The sequence below is a fragment of the Neltuma alba genome, unplaced genomic scaffold (genome assembly GCF_004799145.2).
Source record: "Neltuma alba isolate B1F8T4 unplaced genomic scaffold, ASM479914v2 tig00011274_pilon, whole genome shotgun sequence".
NCBI lineage: Eukaryota > Viridiplantae > Streptophyta > Magnoliopsida > Fabales > Fabaceae > Neltuma > Neltuma alba.
Genome location: NW_021635984.1, coordinates 520,290 through 541,556, shown reverse-complemented (window position 1 = coordinate 541,556; position 21,267 = coordinate 520,290). Strand labels below are relative to the sequence as shown.

Sequence of the window (21,267 nt, the reverse complement as noted above, 5' to 3'; positions counted from 1 at the left end):
CTAAAGATCTTGCAACTATCAAAACACATAATGGATGTGACTTATCCATATGTATTCTTCCTAAAGCTTTCATTTCAAATTTTTTCTTTAAGTAATCTGTAGCTTTTGAAAACTCATCAGGCGTTTTGATGCTATCATCATAAATAATCCTGATAACAAACTCATTTTGAATCTTTTCACAAATAGAGAAGTTAGAATATGTTCACATTATTCCTTTAGTCAATATTAACCACATATGCCTCATATGGAGACTTAATTGAATAATGTTCTTGAGAACATAATTGTATGCTTCTAGAAACTCAAATCCTTTAAGGATTTTCATACATTATGATCCAAATTTGTTCATGTATTGGATCGTTTGAATTTATACAAGGATTTGAATCCTTTTGGAATTCACATATAATTACACTATAAAGTGAGTCATACATTATAGTTATATATTTTTAAGACACACATGAAAAAAACTTCATTTATTACCAAACTACCAGATTGATAAGACATGTAATTTAATCCACCACAAGACTTTATTTCTCTTTATATTATAGAAATGCCTATTTACATAATACTAGCATTACACTTCAAGTGCATAGGCTAGGGATACACAAATCCCTGTTACATTGTGTCTTTTCTTATCTGTTGGCCAATCATTTTTCTGTCTGTATCTCATGACAGATTTATATATAAGATCCTTATTTGATCATATGATATCATCAATAAAATTATTGTCAATAATTTTATTCCTTTATCGGTCCCATTTTCTTTTGTGACATAACATATCGAGATCTCTTTATTGCTTTCAGACACTTAAACCTCTTCAAAGGTCAAATAGTTATGTCTCAATCTTTTTTGCAATTCATGCCTCCTTAGTATGATCATCATGATCATTTGCCCCCTTTTCTTTTCTTTTGGAATCGATCATACTTTCATGCTTTTAGCATGTCTTAAAAAAATAGGAGCACTTTTAGCTAGAATATAAGAATTAAAAATTCTAATTTGGGTCAGTAATTGCATCTGGCAGATATTAGTAATCTTTTATGAATGCAATACTTTATGAACTTCTAGTTCATACTATATTTGAGGATTTACATTTGATAGTAAAAATGCATTCTATGTGTTCTCTTTTCCAGCTACACATTAATTTTCTCCCCCTCATATTGGGAACATATAGTGTAGGTCTCCCAAATCCATAAGTCTATTTTAGAAACATTATTTTGTTTCATTTAGAGACAAACAAGAATAAGAAGGTTCTTATCCAACATTGATCCCAACTTACTTTTAATATCCATCTGTGTGCATTATTACAGTGGAATAATAGATATTGCACATTCTAAGATGAAAAATATCTGGCTTTTGACCAAAAGCCAATTATAATAGGAGAATTCACAATACATTGTTGGCTTGATGTATTTATGTGCAAAATATATAAAATCAATAATCCCAACACTCAAACGGGAATTCTGTTCTCATAAACTCTGGTCTAGCTACTTATGAAGGCTTTTACTAAGCATATAATCATCAGCGACGTGAGAAACAATCACTAGCAATCTCAACGAGAATCATATTGATTTCATAATTAGGAACTTATGTACTCAATGTAATTATTTGAACATATTTGCAAACTTCAAGTTGCAAGTTGATCATAAACACCTGTGACCATTTTATAGATGCATCTTTCACTCGCAAAGTATTACTTTGGTTCACATGGTGTCTAAATGGGCCCATATATAAACTTGATACATTATAAATTTGCACTGATTCGATTTTGAGCACAGCTAGTGATGTTCTCTTATTTAGTTCTTTTGAGAACAAACAGCACATAAAAATTCTTGAATCATATATCATTTTTAGAGAATCTTCTGGTTCTTTAATAAATGAAAATACACATTTTTCATCATATTTTGCATCATTATGATCCGAGATGATATGACCAATCATGCCAAACTATAAATGCATAAACTTCTGGTTTATTCTAAAATTATTCTCAATTATTGATAAACTTTTTATTACCATGTCATATTATTCATTTTTCACCTTAATATTTCTCAAGGGATATGTTATCAATCATAAATTTTATCTTCAGGATAATAAATCATGATATAGCTCTTTTAGACCATTATTCTTTATCTTTTACTTAATGGTAGAAACTTATACACTCTGGAGGGTCGAGTGCCACTGACTATTCTGGAGCTTTTTTTAAAAGAAATATGAGATATAAGAAATGATATTAATATTAACGATAAAAATTCCATACAACATGATTCACACTTGTATTAACAATCTGCCCCTCAAGTGTAAGTCATATAAATATACTTTTCTTATTTTTATATTTCTAATAGAGTGAATACCATATAGTAAGCTAATAATATATCTTTGACTTAAAAATCCAAATACTTCCTTATTCAAATATAATAATAGATTTCAATCCAATTGAGCTATCACCTTAAGATCCTTTGATAAACAAATATTCTAATATATATGTTTATGGGTCATAATTTTCATTGTCAATTCCTTTTCTGCCCACAAAAATCATAGGGGGAATTACATTAGTTACTCAAGAACTATATTGATTTTGTTACCAATTCTTCAAGAACTATATCAAAATTTTGTTATTAGTTCTTCTGGAACTATATCAATGTTTTTTTTATTACATATAGTTCTTCATAAAATGTTATATATAGTTGTTCAGGAACTAACATATATTATTATTTCACTACATGATATACTTCACTTTTTGTTATGCTTTTTTAAAATATGAAGTTTTTTTTTTGAACAAAACATATATATTTTCTAGATATTTCGTTATTCAAAAACTTTATTTCTTTGTATATATTATATAATACTTCAAAACTTATTCATAAATTTATAAATTCAACAGAAAGAGATCTATAAAAGCTAAAACCAACTATATACTAACGAATATTTGAATCATAAGCCTTTAGGATTATTTATAAGTCATTAGTCTTCAAGACTCTATGTAGTAAATATATATTTTTAAAGATCATTTGTGTCACTTAATATTTGAATCATAATCCTTTGGGGTTTTAAAAATATCATAAGTTATTATTTTCATGTCATTCAATAACATAAGTGTAGTGACTGTTGGCCATTTAGCAATAAGGAATTATAATATTAATAAATATCAAATTGAATGTCAAGAATATATGAGAATAAGATAAGGATAAAATTTAAGATTTAAATTAATAAGAAGTAAAATATAAATGTAACATGAAATAAAAAGAAAAAGTAACTCTTGTATCAATATATCGTTCACTATATAATCAATAGTTTCTCATAATAAAAGACATTTGAACCATTAGTCTTTTGGGTTATAAAATTTATAATTCTAATTGTCATAATTCTTTTTTTTATAAGCAAACTATATAATGATCATTCTCAGAATCAAAACTATATGGTTTCAGGCCATTTAATAAAGAAAATAAAGATACATGGCATCTAGCTATTTAATTTCAAAATAAAAAAATTAAAGATATATTGTTTCTAACCATAAGATAAAAATTTGATGTTATATGGCTTCTAACCAATTAATAAAATAACAAAAAATTAAATATTTATGACTTTTGGTCGTAAGATAGAAAATCAAAATTATATGAATGCGAGCTATTTAATAAGATATAGAAAAATTAAATATATATGCCTTCTGGCCATCAAATAAAAAATTCAATATAATATATATAAATAAAGAAAAATTATATATATATATATATATATGGCTTATGGCCATAAAATAGAAAATACAAATTATATGGCTTCTAGATTTTTAATGAGATAAAAAAAATTCAAATATATATGGGTTCTGGCTATAAGATAGAAAATTAAAGTTATATGACAACTAGCTATTTAATTACAATGAGATGAAAACTTAGAATTATATGCCTTCTGGCCATTTAACTTTAGATGGTAACTCTTTAAAGATACTACTGGTATCTATTAGAACTTCAGGTTCTATTGAAATAGTGACGTCATGTCAATAAGGAATGGAGGGGGAAAAAATCATTTCATCATAATTAGTTCGGAAGATATAATGTCTATATCAAAATTAAATTGTAGCACTAAAAAGTAAAGCAAAATCTCTAATCATAGTCATGGAACCTGATGTTTAAAACAACGGTAGATAATCCTTTTAATTCCATATAATAGCATTGATTATCCTAGATAAATTGAATAGAAATACGAATACTCTGAAATACCATATATCTGATGCTCAAGATATTTTTATTTGAACAAAGCAAAGGATACTTTAGAAAAATAATAAAGATGATGCTTTAAAATTATGTTGAGCTAGAAAGGTATATCATACACGCCTTGGTTAGAGCTTCATGCTGATAACGTATTTTTTCAACCTCAATTCTAATTCCTACCCCTCATTTTAACTAATTTCACATATATGAATTTAACTAATCCCAAGTAACAAACAATCACTTATAGTAAATGCTCTTTTAACGTATTTTTTCAACCTCAATTCTAATTCCTACCCTTCATTTTAAATGTTTCACACTAAACGAGACCTTATGTCTTATCCATATTTATAAATTAATTATTTAGCTATTATATTAAATACGTTACTTAGTAATTAAGGCTGCAGAAAAATCTAAAGTGATGAATGGGATGTTCACACATACGTGGGTTGTCTTGGAGACAGACGTCAGCAAGTGGCTGTATGATGACGTCAGCAAGTGAAACTATTTCAAGTCTTGCTTGGTTTAATAGTAATTTGGTCCTTATATATAAATGATTATCCCAATATTAAAAACGTCAACGGATGGAGTCTTGGCCTTCTACATTAATGACTACCTCTGATATTTGGTATAAAATCTAGTTTGAATTACAAACTAAATCTTATATTATTTTTAGTCCTTAATATAAGAACTAGTTTGGTGTTAGATTTGATCCTAAATATCATATCTCTATCTGCTTTATCTCTTATTGTGTTTTTTTTTCAAAATATTCCCATTGATCACAAGAGATTCTCACCAAAAGATATTTTGATGCATATGATTACAAAGAATACTTTATGGAGGCCAATATATATTTGCAGCAAACAACTAACTAAATTAATTTTCTCAATAATTCTCCAAATTAGCTATTTAACTTTCATAGTAGGAACTAGTAGTATTAAGAAATGGAGGTAATATCAATTATAAATTATTCTAAGCTTGGTGCGTAGCATTCATATAATTCTGAGGAGTATTTTGTCCAACATTACGTCTTGACTTTTGTCCAAGAAAAAACATATAATTAAAAAAAAAATCCACCACATATATATGTTCAAGATGATCACATACATACAAACATACATATATATATATGAAGCCCTAGATAACACGAATGGATGAACAAGAAAAGGCAATCAATCATGACGATGAGTAGCTTAAAACAAGTGATGATATTCGATGCTAGCTTCGTGGTGGCCTTAGGTTTGTACCACGTCAACCCCCAAAATACAAACGTCTATACAACACCAAAAGTACAGAGTAGCTTATTATTTGTGCCGTCCAACGCCGATCAGGATACGATTATTTTAAGTTGGCGTTGCAATTGCCAGTCGCTTTCTGCAAACTTCAAGAAACTCAGCAGAGAAAGTGCAATTCATATCCTCCGCGGCCCCAACACCGAGATAAGTTCACCATTTATGGACTTTGGCGTCATTGAATCATGCGGACCCTCCATTTAATTGTTCACCGGCGCCGCCCACGCTAAATGCAGATCGATCTAAAATCTCTTTTGTTCATGTTACTGATATTTAAATAAATATTTCATATGTTACTTTCCTGCTCCCTATTAACATACGTGTGTCTGCGCGTCAATACAGTTCGATAATTTAGAGGATGGCCTGCCTAGTTACCGGCCGGATTTGTTTTCTGCTTAAGACTTCAACAGAGCAAGCGTTTTTGGCTAATATCAGAGTGGGAGAAGCACGGAACATACTCTTCAAACAAGTTCAGTCCACCACAGTATCTTGAAAAAACTATTGGTCTTGCCAAAGAACATGCTCAACGCATCTTTGATAGACTTATTAATAGAGGAGGAAAGGGGAAGAAATAGGTATAGTATTTAATGCAAGAGAGAGATGCATGCATGCATGGGATGATTATTTTATTGGCAAGCACTAATTGGGTTTGCTTCATTTAATTTGTTTTAGCAATCGATGGAGATGGAAATACTCTACGTGGGAAGGTATGCATAGAAAACGTTGTTAAGGATATGACGCGTCATTATCTAAATGCAATCTCCAGTTCAACGTGTGCTTCTTGAGATTCGTCTGCGTCTCAACCAGGAAGGGGATGCACTCATCGATTGTCCAAGATTTGCGGCTACTTAACCTTTGTCACCTGTAAGTTTTCCCCACTTCCCTAATGAATTTTTCTCATTTCTTTTGACCATTAAATTCTACATGAAAAGAGTGACATTCTGATATCTATTGAGTTAAAAGTGATGCATTTTCAATTTTTTATGATTTTTTAAAGAATTTGTATCTAAGTTAGAAAGAAACAGCAACAATTTTACAGTAGTATTCATTAAAAAGATCATATAAAAAATTGAAAACTGCACCAAAACAAATGAGTGTATCAGTAGGGTTTGAATTCTGAATTTTTTTATCCAAAAAAGGGACTTACTGATTTTTCCCCCTGACAGGTTTGACGCAGCCAAGTTTTTCATTCACTAGACCATAGACAATGGCGTGAACACACACTTGTTTCTGAATCTTGACGTGTACCATCTTATTCAGAAGTCCGTCTTGACGGTTTCATTCCTGTAATAAATTATCTGTGTCGGATACGGAAATATGATAAATAAAAGAAGTTGGTTAAAGTCTTAAAGATAGATAACAATATGATAGGGGTCGTCAGTGCCTTAGTCTATGGGTTGATATAGTTTTATAGAGATGGCTTATAAGTTATGAGTGTGAATAATACTCCTCTAGTCCTATTTATAAAGCAGAAAGAGAAGTTTTTTTTTGTCTTATTTATAAGTCACTTTATTAAATTTCTATCATGAATGTACTATATTATCCTTCTTTTATTATAGTATATATAGTATAGATAGTTTTTTTTTAAAAGGTATATATATTAAACAGAAGTAAAGTTGGAAAGTTGCTATATTTTAATAAAGAGTTAATGCAGTTTAAAGTTTTCTTTGGTCTGTATGAAATATGTTAGAAGTGCCTTATAAATAGGACCAAGGAGTAAGACTTAGAACAGTCTGACAATAATTTCCCCTATGTCGTCTTCACCACATGACAATATTTGACTACTTGAACACGTTATCTGGATTGCTGCGATGGCCATGAGTTCGTGAAGAACAAGGAAGTTTGACTTGAAACATATCCCATGTGTCACGTTGGTGGTAATTATTGATTTAAACTATGATTGTTTTAATTTATTTTTTTAAATTAATCCAATATCCTTAAGTGTCGTCAATACACAAGTTGAACTCCTTAAGTTAATTGATGTTAGTATAGATCACGATTAATAATTTCTAGCACTCTATATATAAAAAGGGTCCAGTTTAAGAGTTAGGCCATGTAGAGAGTTTATTGGAGGGTTACTCTCTTACTTTGTCACCCAATAAGTCTAGAGTTTGTTCATCATCTTCAAAAAACCCCAAACAAAAAATTATTAGTGTCCGTGTGTGACACCTTGAATGGATTACAAATTACAAATTAATAAGTTAAGATCCCAAAGTAGCAATTTATTGAATTGCTACTTCGGGTTCTTAATGTAAAATCTAGTTTATAGTTTAAAGCAAATTACAAATTAATTAGATGCTATATTAAGAAGGGAGAATTGTAATGAGACCTCAAGAAAAAAAATTTAATTATCCTAAAATCTGTTGAGGATGTGTAAATATGATAAATAAAAGCAAAGATACGCTACCAGTAAAAAATACGTTTTAAACCATCCTCTGACGGGTGGTTTTTTTTTTTTGTAAATATTAGTAGATTTTTTAGACCCGTTCTAGATTCAACAGGTTTAAGATATACTTTCTAAATCGGGTGATTTACAACCGATCTAGAAGGTTTTAAAAATAGTTTTTGAAAAACTGAGGTTTTTTTTTCATGTAACGTCATTTCAAAAAACAAAATCATCCCATTTTTGGGAAAATTTGGTTGTTACACTAAACATTTATTAATTAAATATTTTTGAACAGTACTATGTTTCATAATTTAAAATTATATACCATGATTCAATGAATGTTAAAATTATAAGAAAATATTATGCCGAAATGGCTAGTCATTATTAGAGATTTAATTATTAGATAGACTAAGAGATCTAGTTGAGGTCTTCTTTGTTTATATAAAGACATGAGAGACTTGGTCATCATAAATTATTTCAAGTCTTGTTGGTTTAATAATTTGGTGATTTTATAAATTACTCAAGACTTCGAAAGCAGCAGGCGTTTCTGGAAACAGGGTAGAAGAAGCACGGAACATGCTCTTCAGACAAGTTCAGATCAAAAGAGTATCTGGGAAAAGCCACCAATCCGGCAATAAACAATACTAAAGCCATCTTTGATGGACTTAGTTGCAAAGGAGGCAAGGGGTAATTGGTACCATTTCGTTTTTAATATAAACCACTTGTAACATATTTCCGTATATTAAGAAATGTATTAAATTGACAAAATTTATTAATTTTACCCTTATTTATGTTTTCTTCCTCTACATTTACAAATTATTCTCATGTTTTTCTATTTTTTCCCCTCTCTCTAATAAGACTTAAATAAAGATAAAATTGAGAAACAAACATTAAGTATATTACAAATGACTTACATTTAAGATCAAAATTTTTCTTACAAGTTACTTACATTTAAAACCATAGATGTACAAGAGATGCATGGAATGATTATTACTTATTGGCAAGTAAATGGGGTTTCATTTAATTTGCTTCAGCAATCAAATCAAATGGCACTACTCTACGTGTGGGAAGGCAGCCATAGAATAAGCTGTCATGGATATCACAGGTAAAAATCCAAAAGCAAAAATATGTCAAAATCTGCTCCTTGGGGTAGCACACTTCATTTGTTGATTTTCGGCTCCTTAGTTAAGCTTTGTCACCTGTAAGTCAATTTTCCACGTTCCAGTTAACAAAAGATTTATTTTAATTATAACTGAATTTTTATCCAGAGCAAATGAGCCTTATTGATTTTTAATTTTACCCCTAGCAGGATGGAGGCGGCCAAGTTTTCATTTACGAGACCGTAAGAGTACTGCTATGGATGAACACATATGTTTCTTATTCTTATTCGAAAGTCTTGAGTGGTTGATTCCTGTAATAAAACACTCCTTAATATAAGATTCAGTTAATTAATAAAAAATTAATAAAGCTGCTAATTAAATTATCTTAATGTACTTATATTTTTTGTTTTTTTTCCAAACTAATCTGACTTATTTATAAATTTATATATAATCTAATAATATATATAAGTATTTTAAAGAGACCATGTAACATATTTTAAAATTAATTTAATAACTTCTTTAATCTCCTCCAATTAATTAATTTGGTGTTATATTAAGAATGAGAAGTAGTACATATATCATTTAACAACAGTGTCTATATTTAACAATAATTGCCACGTGTGACTTCACCACGACTTTCCTCACATGATATCAATTTGGTATAGAATATTGATATAAGTATATCTAAATAATTCAACACTTGATAATAATATCAAGAATATTTTATTGAAAAACAAAATACTACCTCCAATTCTTAATAAAGAGCCAACTTGACTTTCAATTTGATCCTAAATAGAAGATCCTAATTCATTTTATCTTTCATATTTATTTATTTATTCAAAGTAGCCTTTATAGTAGTTGTACATGTTTTAGTTCCAACAAATGGTAGTTCTAGCTAATATAGATGATTAGCAAGAGTATTCTAGAGAAAATAATACCTAATTAACTTAATTAATTTTCTCAATAACCTCAAATTAATGAATTACTCCTCTGGTCCAATTTATAGGACAAAGAGATAAGACATTTTTGATCCTATTTATAGGACACTAAGAGAAATTTGTGTATAGATATATAATTTTATCCATCATTTATTATTGTGTTGACTTTGTTTACATGAGGTTTAATGTATGTTAAATAGGAATAAAGTGAAAAAGTTGTTAAATTTTAAATGAAGGTTAATGAAGTTCAAGGTTTTTTTGATCTATGTGAAATACTCCTCCGGTCCTTATTATAAGACCCAATTTGACTTTTTATTTGGTCCTAATTATAAGACCCAATCCATTTTGTCTCTTATATTTATGCATTTTTTTCCAAGATAATCCTTTTAATAATGATAGTTTTAGTCAATATACTTAATTAGCAAGGATATTTTAGGAATGACAACACTTATTTATTATAAATAACCAACTTAACTTACTTCCTTAATCTCCTCAAATAAGTCAATTGGGTCTTATAATTAGGACCGGAGGAGTATATTGAAAGTGACTTATAAATAAAACTATAGGAGTAGTTCTTATATTAATTACAGGAGATAGATCAACATTAATCTAAAGTGATGCCATTACTTGAGTTTTAAATTAATTTAGCATGTAAAAATATAAAAAAAATTCATTAAAAAAAACTATATTAACATTAGTCTGAAGTGACGCCATTACTCTCCAGTCAATCAAAACAAAGGTTACAGTCCCTTCCCTCCCCCCTGCATATCTCCCCTCCCATTCATCAACCCAAACATAGCCTTTGCGGTGGCTTTAAAAGGACACGTGGATCTGACGAATCCATCGGTTGAATGGAGATCCGTCTTCAGATCGTGACACGTGGCCACATTCAACCATCTGAGGTACGGAGAATCCCAGCTACACAACCGAATCTCCATTCCCACGTCCGCATGAGTCAACGGCGCATCCGCCAACCTCTTTTTGTCCCACCTTGCCACGTGGGCACCCCTCCCACCCGCCACGTCATCATCACTTCAAGGACGAGTCGTGGAACTTTCGTAACCACGTCGTCGGAATTCACTATAAGTAAAACCATCGTCCCTTGCTTCTCTATCTCCCGCCTGAACCTCCAATCGCCCACGCGCGGCCCGCCAAACGATATCACGTTGACCATCGGCTTCTGGTGCTCGAGCCCGAAGGCCATTTTGATGTCGTACGCCGTGAGAATCGCCAGCACAGCCTCTAAATTGTAGCCAGTGAGGGTCAAGCTGAGGGTTTCACCATCGTAGGTTTGAAGAATCCGACGAATTTCTTCACGGACCATTTGTTGAAGGCACAAAGAATCACAAACTGCTGGAGTATAGAGACTCGGGAACCCACGTTGCACCATAGGTCCATCATATTCGTCCTGCTCTGTTTCTGAGAGGAATACGGGTGAGATTTGCACGTAAATTTTCCAGCCATTCCAAGCAAATCATTGTTCCTCGATATGCAATAACGACATCTCGACTTCTTCGTTGTCACGGACAGGTACATAGCCGATGTTGCTGGATCTCTTCTTCGTTAATATTTTCAGGATAAAAATAACTCTAACCTTATAAAGTTCTGCCTCCGTCTTTAATATAAAAACCAGTTAATTAATTTAACGTAGATTGAAAAAATTTATTAAGTTAGTTATTTATAATAAATAGGTGTTACTTTTTCTAAAATGCCCTTAGTAAGTATGTGTATTAACTAGAACTATCATTTGATGAAACATTTAGTACATATAACTACTATAAGGGCTACTTTAAAAAAAATGAATAAATAGAGACCAAATAGATCAGAATTTTATATTTAGAACTAAATTAAAAGTGAAATTAACTCTTATATTAAGGAGAGGAGGTAATATTCCAAGTTTTAAATCGTAGCAGTAATATGATTCTGAGCAGCATTAAATTTTTGTCCAATATTACATCTTATTTTGGTTCAAAAGCCCTGAGATGATGTTGAAGTGAGAATTCTGAATATAAGAGAGTAAGAGACGCAAGTGTTTATGATTTGATAATTTGGTCACCATGTGATGATCCCAATTGTATTAAAAACATCATGTTTATTAATTTCCACAAAAAAATCACGTTGAAGAGATCGAGTCCAGTCTTCTTTATTTATTACAAGAGATAGAGTCTTAGGCATTATAAATTATTTCAGGTTTCGTAGCATTATTGGGATAATTCTGACAAGTTACATTAAGTTTTTGCCCAATATCACATCTCGATGTCGTTCAAGACAAATAATATATTAAAAAAATTCCCACCATATGATGTTGAAGATGGCTATAAATAAAACCCTTCTAGGTAACAGGAAGGGTGAGCAAGACAAGTCAATCAATCATGATGATGATTAGCTTAAAACAAGTTTTGATATTTGGTGTTGGGTTAGTGGCTGCCTTAGGTTTGTATCACTTCAACCCCAAAAACACAAACCTGTTTTGGCCTCCAAACAACACCAATAATACAGACCAACTTATTAGCGCCCCCAACCCCAAACCAGGTTATGATTACTTTTTGTTGGCCCTGCGACTACCAGCCGCTTTCTGCAACCTTCAGACTCAGCCGAGAAAGTGCAATCCAGATCCTCCACTTCCCGAACACCAAGATAAGTTCACCATTCATGGACTTTGGCCTCAGTTGAATAATGCGAACCCTCCGTTATATTGTTCGCCGGCGCCGACCATGCAAGATAATGATGTAAACTCTCTTAAATAAATATTTCTTTTATTACTTTCTTCCTCTTCCCAATCAATATGTGTGTGTGTGTGTGCGCGCGCGTCAATGCAGCTTAAAGCGTTCGAGCAAGATCTGCTTGATTACTGGCCGGATTTGTTTTCTGCTCAAAGCTTCCAAAGCAGCAAGGGTTTTTGGCTAAGGGAGTGGAACAAGCACGGAACATGCTCTTCAAACAAGTTCAATCCACAACCGTATCTCGGAATAACTCTCGGTCTTGCCAAACAACATTCTAAAGGCATCCTTGATGGACTTATCAAGAAAGGAGGTAAGGGGAAAGAAATTGGTAGAGTATTATTTAATGTGCAAGATTGTTGATTATTTATTATGGCAAGTAATTGGATTTCATTTTAATTTGTTTCAGCAATCAAACGAGATGGAACAACTCTACTTGGGAAGGCGGCCATAGAAAAAGCAGTTAAGGGTATCACGGGTCATAATCCAGAAGCTATCATAGTTCAAAAGCTGCTTCTTGAGATTCGTCTGTGTGTCGAAAAGGAAGGGAAGGCTCTCTTTGATTGTTGATTTGTGGCTCCTTAAGCTTTGTGGCCTGTAAGTCTATTTTCCACATTCCAGTTACGAAGATTTATTTTTGTTATATCTGAATCTTTATCCTAAGCAAACGACTCCTATTCATTTCTCGCCCTCTAACAGGTTGGGCGCCGTCAAGTTTTCAATAACGAGACCATAAGACAGCTGGATGAACGACACTTGTTTCTTAGTCCTCAAGTACCATCTCATTCAAAAGTCTTGAGTGTTTGATTCCTGTAATAAAGTACTTCTCCTGTGCTAAATGTAAAACCCAACTTGTAGCGTAATTTATGACCCAATCTCTAATGTAAATTATATTACAAATTAGGTCTTATATTTAGAATCAGAGAAGTATCATTTAATAATAGTGATGTCTATGTTTGACATAAAACTGCCACTCATGTCTTCACCACATGATTTTCCTCGCATGATATCAATTTGGTATAGAATATTGATGCAAGTATATTTAAATAACTCAACACTTGATAATAATATCAAGAATTTTTTTAATTAAAAATAGGGTTAATATTATCTTTAGTCCCTAAAGTTTGACTTCATTTTGATTTTCATTCCTGAAATTTAACTTTATTTTAGTCCGCCTAAAATTTTCTGGTCACTGTAATTGTGTTTTTTATCCCTGAAACAAATCAAAACCCCTAATTTCAAATTTCAAAAACTAAAACTAAAGCGAGGTCAAATTTCATTGAGTAATTAAATATATCAACATTAGTCTAAAGCGATGACTTTACTTGAGTTTTAAAATTAATTTACGATGTAAGAGTAGGTATGCTTTTCCATGCCTTGAAAAAAATCTCAAAAATGAGTTGTGTCGTTCGTAAGTAGTGCGACTTGTCATAACAAATTTTCACATTAAAATCTACATATATAGAACAACTATAAAAGAAGATGAAAGGGTCACTGCACTTCACTTATTTGATATCTTCTTATCATAACTCTCATTTTACATCTCATTATCACCACTTGACTTTACTTATCTCACATTTAGTATCAATGAATTTTTCACATCTCAATTTAGCTTATAGCTAGGCTTTTGCCGCCCTCGCTAAATCATAAACAAAACCCGAAACTAAACAATAATAAAATATAAATTGATAAATAAGTATTGTTAAATATGTATATATGTGTTTGTGTTGTGTACGTGTTTGTGTGATTATCGACAAATCCGGAAAAGTTAAATTTTACGATTTCATATGAAAGTTTAAAAAAAAACAAAAGAAAGAAAGAAAAAGAAATCGATTTGTAAAATGAATGAAGGAGAAAACGGTCTCACATTCGAATTTATTGTTTTTGGCGGGTTGCAATTAATCGGTCACATTCTCATCAAATTTAAAAAGCACGAAAAAGAAAAAGAAATCGATTTGTAAAATGAATGAAGGAGAAAACGGTCTCACATTCGAATTTATTGTTTTTGGGTGGTTGCAATTAAATCGGTCACATTCTCATCAAATTTAAAAAGCACCAAAAACCTTTTGCCAAACTTTTTTTTTTTCACCAGCTCCGCCAAACTAAAAAAAGTATTTAATTTATTTTGTATTGACTCCATTAAATGAAGTTGAGACATATACTTTATTATATACTCACAGAAGTTAGGGAAAAAAACAAAAAACGTGACAATCAAACTTCGAAACGAATACTGACGTCTATTTGAATTATTATTAACAATCAGATTGTAGACTCGTTAGCAACATTTGCTGAAACCTTAACATTTTTAAAGTTGAAGCTAAATTAATAGTGTCCGCATCATTAGTGATTAGACGCCATAGAATAATCTTATAAATTAGAGATCTAGTCTTGGTCTTATTGGTTTTTTTTACTTATAATTGAAGAGACTAGAGTATTGGGCATTACAAATTATTCCAAGTTTCTTAGCATTCGTATATTACATCTTGAAATTTTTTCACCAAAAAATTAAAAAGAAAAAAATGCTGTCACATGATGTGGAAGTGAGAATCTGAATAATAGAAAGAGAGTAAGAGACGCAAGTGTTTCTTATTTGATAATTTTGTCACTACATGATGATCCCAATATTAAAAACATCAAGGGATATCGATCAGTGTTGGTCTTCTTTATTTATTACAAGAGATTAGAGTGTCGGCCATTTTAAATTATTCCAAGTTCCCTATCATTCATACAATTCTGAACAGTACTAAGCTTTTGACCAATATTACATCTTGATTTTTGTGCTGGAAATATGTATAAAAAAATTCCTGCACATGATTCTGAAGATGGCCATATATATAAAACCCTCACAGCTAGCACGAAATATCAAGCAAGAAAAGGCAATCAAATCATGATGAGTATCTTAAAGTAACTTTTGATATTTGGTGTTGGGTTAGTGGTGGCCTCAGTTTTGTACCGCTTCATCAACCACAATACAAAGGATTCAAGCCAGCTCACAAGTGCCGTCCAACTCAATCCAGGATTCGATTATTTTGTGTTCGCCTTGCAATGGCCAGCCGCTTTCTGCAATATTCAACGAAATAAGCCAAGAAATTGCAATCCAGATCCTCCACTGCCCAAACACCAAGATAAGTTCACGGTTCATGGACTTTGGCCTCAGTTGAATGGTGGGGTGTCTCCATTATATTGTTCACCAGGGCCTCCTATGCAAAATAGTGATGTAAACTCCCTTTTACTCATGTTATTTATACTTAAACATTTCATATATTACTTCTTGTTCCTTGTTAATACTCGTGTGTGTGTGTATTTGTACGTCAATGCAGCTTAGTGTATTCCAGAATGATCTGCTTGATTACTAGCTGGATTTGTTTTCTGCTCGAAATTTCCAAAGCAGCATGAGTTTTTGGAAAAGACAGTGGAACAAGCACGGAAAACGCTTTTCAAACAAGTTCAATCCACAACAGTATCTCCGAATAACGATTAACCTTGCAAGGAATCATGCGAAGCACATCTTTGATGAACTTGTTAAACAAGGTTAGGGGATCCAAGTTGATCTGTAGTCCCTCTGATCCTTATTATACGAGACTTTCTAGAGAGTCGTTTGGGTCTTTTTTTTTATAAAACCCCGTGATAGTTTCAACAAACATTACATATTTTTTCATATATGCTTATATTTAATAAAGGTAGTGAGAAAGAGTATAAATCAACAATCCTGTCATGATCCCAAAAGAAGTGGGCTCAGAAAATGACCCAAAAAGTGAGCCCAAATGGTACCGGCTTGTACGGCCAGAGGAGGAGATGAAAAACGCGAATATTCTGAGACTTGAGGCACCGTTTGGGTGACACTCCAAACCATAGTTTGGCGACCCAAACCATGGTTTGGGTGATAAGTCACCCAAACACCCACCCAATTTGCACAAACCGTGGTTTTGGGCCAAAACCGTGGTTTTGAAAAAGCAAAAATTTTTTGCTTTTGGAGAAAAAAGGGAGAGTGTGAGAGCCTATAGGATATGTATCTTGTTATTTTTTTTATAAACATATTTTTTTATAAACATATTTAATCTTATATTTTATAAATATATATACATATTAATTATTTATTAATTATATTATCTTATGTATTATTAATTATGTTAATAAAAAATATATTATTAACAATTTTATTCTTTCAAATTAAAATATATCATAAAATCTATTTTTTCTGTAATTATCATATTAACTTATGTCTTTTTTTTAGTAATTTGTATATATAAAAAGTGCTTCTGATCACAATTATCCAAACACTCTCACTTCTCAAAATCACTTTTTCATAACATTTATTCTTTCCCGAATATATTCTTCTCAGAGTCTATTATCCAGAATCACTTTTCCAAACCACGGTTTGGTTTCATCCAAACACACTCTTGGAGGCAGTATAATAGGGACAAAATTGCTTATGGGACGGATGTGGATGATTTTGGATGATCTTCTCTCTCTGGTCCCACTCTTGGGAATCCTCTCTCTATGCCTTCCGTCTCTTTCCCTCCCCTCCGTATCTTTCCTCTGCTTCTATCAGTTTGTTTACAATACTATTTGAATGTGTTCTCATATGCCTATAGTTATAACTGGCTTGAATATTAAATATATCCCTCCCGTCCATGATATATAAGCTGCTTCTAGAAGGATAACTTGATCCAAAAGATATGTCACTTGGAGATTAATTAGTGTTTATTTGTAATTTTTTTCTTATGCAATTAATGCTTAATTATGATTCCTTGTATTTTTCTCTTTCCTTCGCAGCCCCATTTAATTTGGGTAAAATTGAAAAAATATTCAGAGATAGATACAATAAGTTAACTACTAGTTCGTAGATTTGATGAGTAGTTAAGGTGACTTGTATTGTAAACTAAAGGGAGTAAGGTTGGAGTTTAGTATAGTCGATAGGGTAATGGTAGCAATGACTACTTGAATTTCATGACAAATTTGAGTAGTTTTAACTACTTGGGAAATTTAATTGAACAATCTTTTTTTTTTCCCTTTTTATCCAATCTTTTGCTCAGTTTCAGTGTTGGTCCTTCAGTAACGCTGTTACTTTATTGGTGATGTGGCACTAACCACTCCTCCCTCAGCCTTCCCCTCCACCACTCTGTCTTCAAACCGTCATATCTCTCATAGTTAATTTACTCTCTCTCCACCATCAACGTCCTTATCTCCTTTTGCATGATAAGCTTCACTGATTGTTCCAGATTCATCATTCCCTTCTCACAGCTGTAAAAGTATCCTCTTCCTCCTCCTCCATTCTTGCTAAGAAACAAGCTCTTTTTTTTTTTTTTTATGTAAAAATGCAACCTGTCTTTGTGGTTTAAGATTCTTCATCTCAGTAATGATGAGTCTGTCATTGATTCTATGGTTCGTCTTCTGATGCAAAATCCGACCCCAACTCTGTCCCATACAAAGGGATTGCGACCAACATGAACTGTGAGAGATGCTAGTGTTCGGTTTAAAGACTGACGGAGGAGGAGGCGGCGAGTGAAGAAGCTGCAGGAAGAGATGGTCAGTGCCACATTACCCATAAAGTAACAGCGTTATAACAGAAGCAGCAACATTAAAACTAAGCAAATACAATGGATTGGATAAAAGGGATGATGAAACTATAAGAACTATCAAATTAATTTTAGTGATACATGTGAATTAGTTAGAAGTTTCTCATAATAAGAACAAGAGGGAGTATATAATTGTGAATTGCAATAAATTTCTTGCTACTCGGATCGCATGAAATGATAACTTATTGGCAAGTAATTGGGTTTTATTTCATTATATTTAATTGGTTTCAGGAATCAAACCAGATGGAACTACCGCACGTCGGAAGGCAGATCCACGAGAAGCTGTAAAGCAGATCATGGGTTATTATCCAATGCTAAACATACAATTGAATGACTCAGGGGAACATCTGCTTCTTGAGATTCGTCTGTGTGTCAACAACGATGGGGTTAAACTCTTCCATTGTGACTCTCTTTATATATTTGCGGCTCCTTAAATAACTAACCTTTCCCACCTGTAAGTCAATTTCCATTTTTCCAGTCAACCATTATCATTTATTTTCATACATCAGTAAGTTTTGATTCTGAAATTTTATATATCCAAAGCAAATTGGTCTTATCGATTTTTCCCCTAATAGGTAATTGGGCGCTGCCACGCTTTGATTCACAAGATCACAGTCAACTGTAATCTTGATGTACCATCTTATTTAGAAGTCTTGAGCGTTTTGACTAAATTACTGTAATAAAGTATCCATTAATATAAATGTCTATGTTTGAGAATAATTGTGCAACACCTCACTTTTATATACTAATAGGATCATTTTAACGTCTGTGAATCACTAACGCCAGGTTTCCGTTCTGGAAAAAAAACAAGAAAATTTTTTTTTCCTTTAACATTAGAATCTGTTGATCAAATATTTCAAACCTTCAGATAACTGATGAGTGATCCAATATCAACCCTGCTTTCAACTTAATCTATTATCATCTAAAATAATTTCATACTATACAATCTTATAATATTATATTAAAAATAAAGCAACGCTCCTGGTTGACAGCATATACGTGCACTTGGCAATGCTCACTTCCTTCTTCTAGAGGATACAAAATAATATTTCCATAGAGCAAGTAAAGTTACTTGCCCATATATTTTGCTATACAATTTACAAAATTATAACAAGTATCTCTGATCTTCAACCAGCCCACCTTCTTCTTAAACAACCTCCTTGTTCTTCGGGCTACTAGCTTTCACTGTTCATCATAAATTGGGGGGTGAGATTCGAACGAATCTCCGTAGTAGTAATTTCCATCAAACAAATGTGCAGATCACATAAAGCATGCAAAACAAGCCAAAGTGGAACATAACCTTGCAAGCTAATGCAATTAAGCATTTATGCGCAATGACAGATAGTAAAGCTGAATAAATAATGTGCAAATACCTGGCGATCACTGCCCCATGTCTATTAGACAAGCTGAATAAATAATGCGCTAATAATTGGCAATCACTGCCGCGCATATAATTGGCAATCACTGCCGCGCAAATAATTGGCAATCACTGCCCCATGTTTATCAGCTGGACGTGGTCACGGCTAAAAATCCATGCAAGGAATTAAGGATTACATGTTCTCATGCTTTAGAAAAGTAATATGGCACAAACAGATATGCAGCAATCATACACAAGTGTAAGGTAGGAAAGAACTACTACCTGGTCTGCTTCCCTCCAAACCAAACCTTACCGTTCTCCTTTCTTTCTGCTTCTTGGTGGGCTTGAGCAGATATAAAAACCTATCATATTAATAAGGTAGATCAATACTTCATCCAACTGTATCTCATAAATTAAATAACTCTTTAAATCCCAAATCTTCTTTAATCTCTACCCTTACGTAGCGGTTGATCATCCTGGACAATTTTCTTATTCAAACTATTCTCTTTGAAAGGCTTCCTTCCTTATCTCAACCTATACAGTTACTTTACTTAGTAACTAGTCATCTTGGTCAAAAATACTATTTCTATTTATTTTATTTTAAGGACAATGTCATGTCTCACATGCATTTGCTTTCAAGTCCACTTACTTGAGTTTCAATCAAGTAAAAAGTCCGAATGACTTTGACTTACACGTACTCATTTATAAATACACATTCAATCTCCCTAAATACACATTCAATCTCCCTTGTTAGAAATTTAGTCAAATAACTCAATCATTTGAATCCCCACTAAACCATTCATAATTCATTTACACACTTGACTACCTTCCAACATTAACCGTTAGCCTCAATTATTTGGATTCAAATCAAGAAGCTCTACCTCTTTCTTAACAAGCTTGATTTTCCTTAAGCAAATTCCTAGCTTAACTTTATTTAACTTGACAGCACACGTGTATACATATTTAAGAGAGCTCACAAATCCTCTGAATCCTTTCAACAACAATAACTTGATTCTATAAACATTCTTTAGTCAATTACAATTCCTCTTCACCATTTGCAAACCTTAAGAACACAAATTTCCTTCTTGTTTCTCTAAAACCAATATTTAATCTTCTAGCTATCAAGCATCAGCTAAGTCTCTATTAATCATTTCTTACTTCATTTGATAATTCTCTAACTTCTTACTTAATTTATAATTTCACTCTTTAATAACTTCTAAGAATCTCGATTGACTTAAACCCAATATCCCTCTAACTCAGCAACTTTTACATTAAACCACTCTCATTTGCACAGGGACCCTTCCCCAGTAACTCTAACATCATTTTACATCTACACTACTGTCGAAATCAATTGTAAAATGTTTTTGTTTCGAATCTGAAGTTTTCCCAGATTTTCAACACATACCCAAGACTAATATTTGACCATACTTATTCACCTTATACACCTAAATTTTTCTCCTTTTCCTCCTTTAAATCTTACATTCCCTATTCAACCTTTTAACTATAAAACACACCCAAGCCTCACGGTCAATTTCCTACCACTCATACACTCCCCCCATTCAAACAGCAATATAGCGTATATTTATATGATCCTATATATATATATATATATATATATATTTTTAGGTGAACCAAAATCACAACTGTGTATATATTTATATGTCATCAACCTTTCTTTTCCACTGAACCCGAAGCTAAA

General features: G+C 32.2%; 1 protein-coding gene and 1 pseudogene across 1 annotated transcript; one reads left to right on the top strand and one right to left on the bottom strand.

Moving 5' to 3' along the window:
* Positions 1 to 10,652: 10,652 nt before the first annotated feature.
* Positions 10,653 to 11,971, bottom strand: LOC114763303 (phospholipase A(1) DAD1, chloroplastic-like; annotated as a pseudogene).
* Positions 11,972 to 12,282: 311 nt separating this feature from the next.
* LOC114763280 (ribonuclease S-7-like) lies at positions 12,283 to 13,604 on the top strand. Its single transcript, XM_028952909.1, has 5 exons — positions 12,283 to 12,641; positions 12,732 to 12,945; positions 13,042 to 13,145; positions 13,190 to 13,229; positions 13,332 to 13,604. Exons 1-4 carry the CDS (start codon positions 12,285 to 12,287, stop codon positions 13,193 to 13,195), a joined length of 681 nt encoding a protein of 226 aa, XP_028808742.1. The 5' UTR covers positions 12,283 to 12,284; the 3' UTR covers positions 13,196 to 13,229; positions 13,332 to 13,604.
* The last annotated feature ends 7,663 nt before the right edge of the window (positions 13,605 to 21,267 follow it).

What these genes read in the sequence shown, in the direction of transcription:
- LOC114763280 (XM_028952909.1), top strand. Translation starts at nt 12,285, where the DNA reads ATGATGATGATTAGCTTAAAACAAGTTTTGATATTTGGTGTTGGGTTA. An exon ending in CGACCATGCAAGATAATGAT is followed by an intron (nt 12,642 to 12,731) that starts GTAAACTCTCTT and finishes GCGTCAATGCAG; the next exon opens with CTTAAAGCGTTCGAGCAAGA. An exon ending in TGGACTTATCAAGAAAGGAG is followed by an intron (nt 12,946 to 13,041) that starts GTAAGGGGAAAG and finishes AATTTGTTTCAG; the next exon opens with CAATCAAACGAGATGGAACA.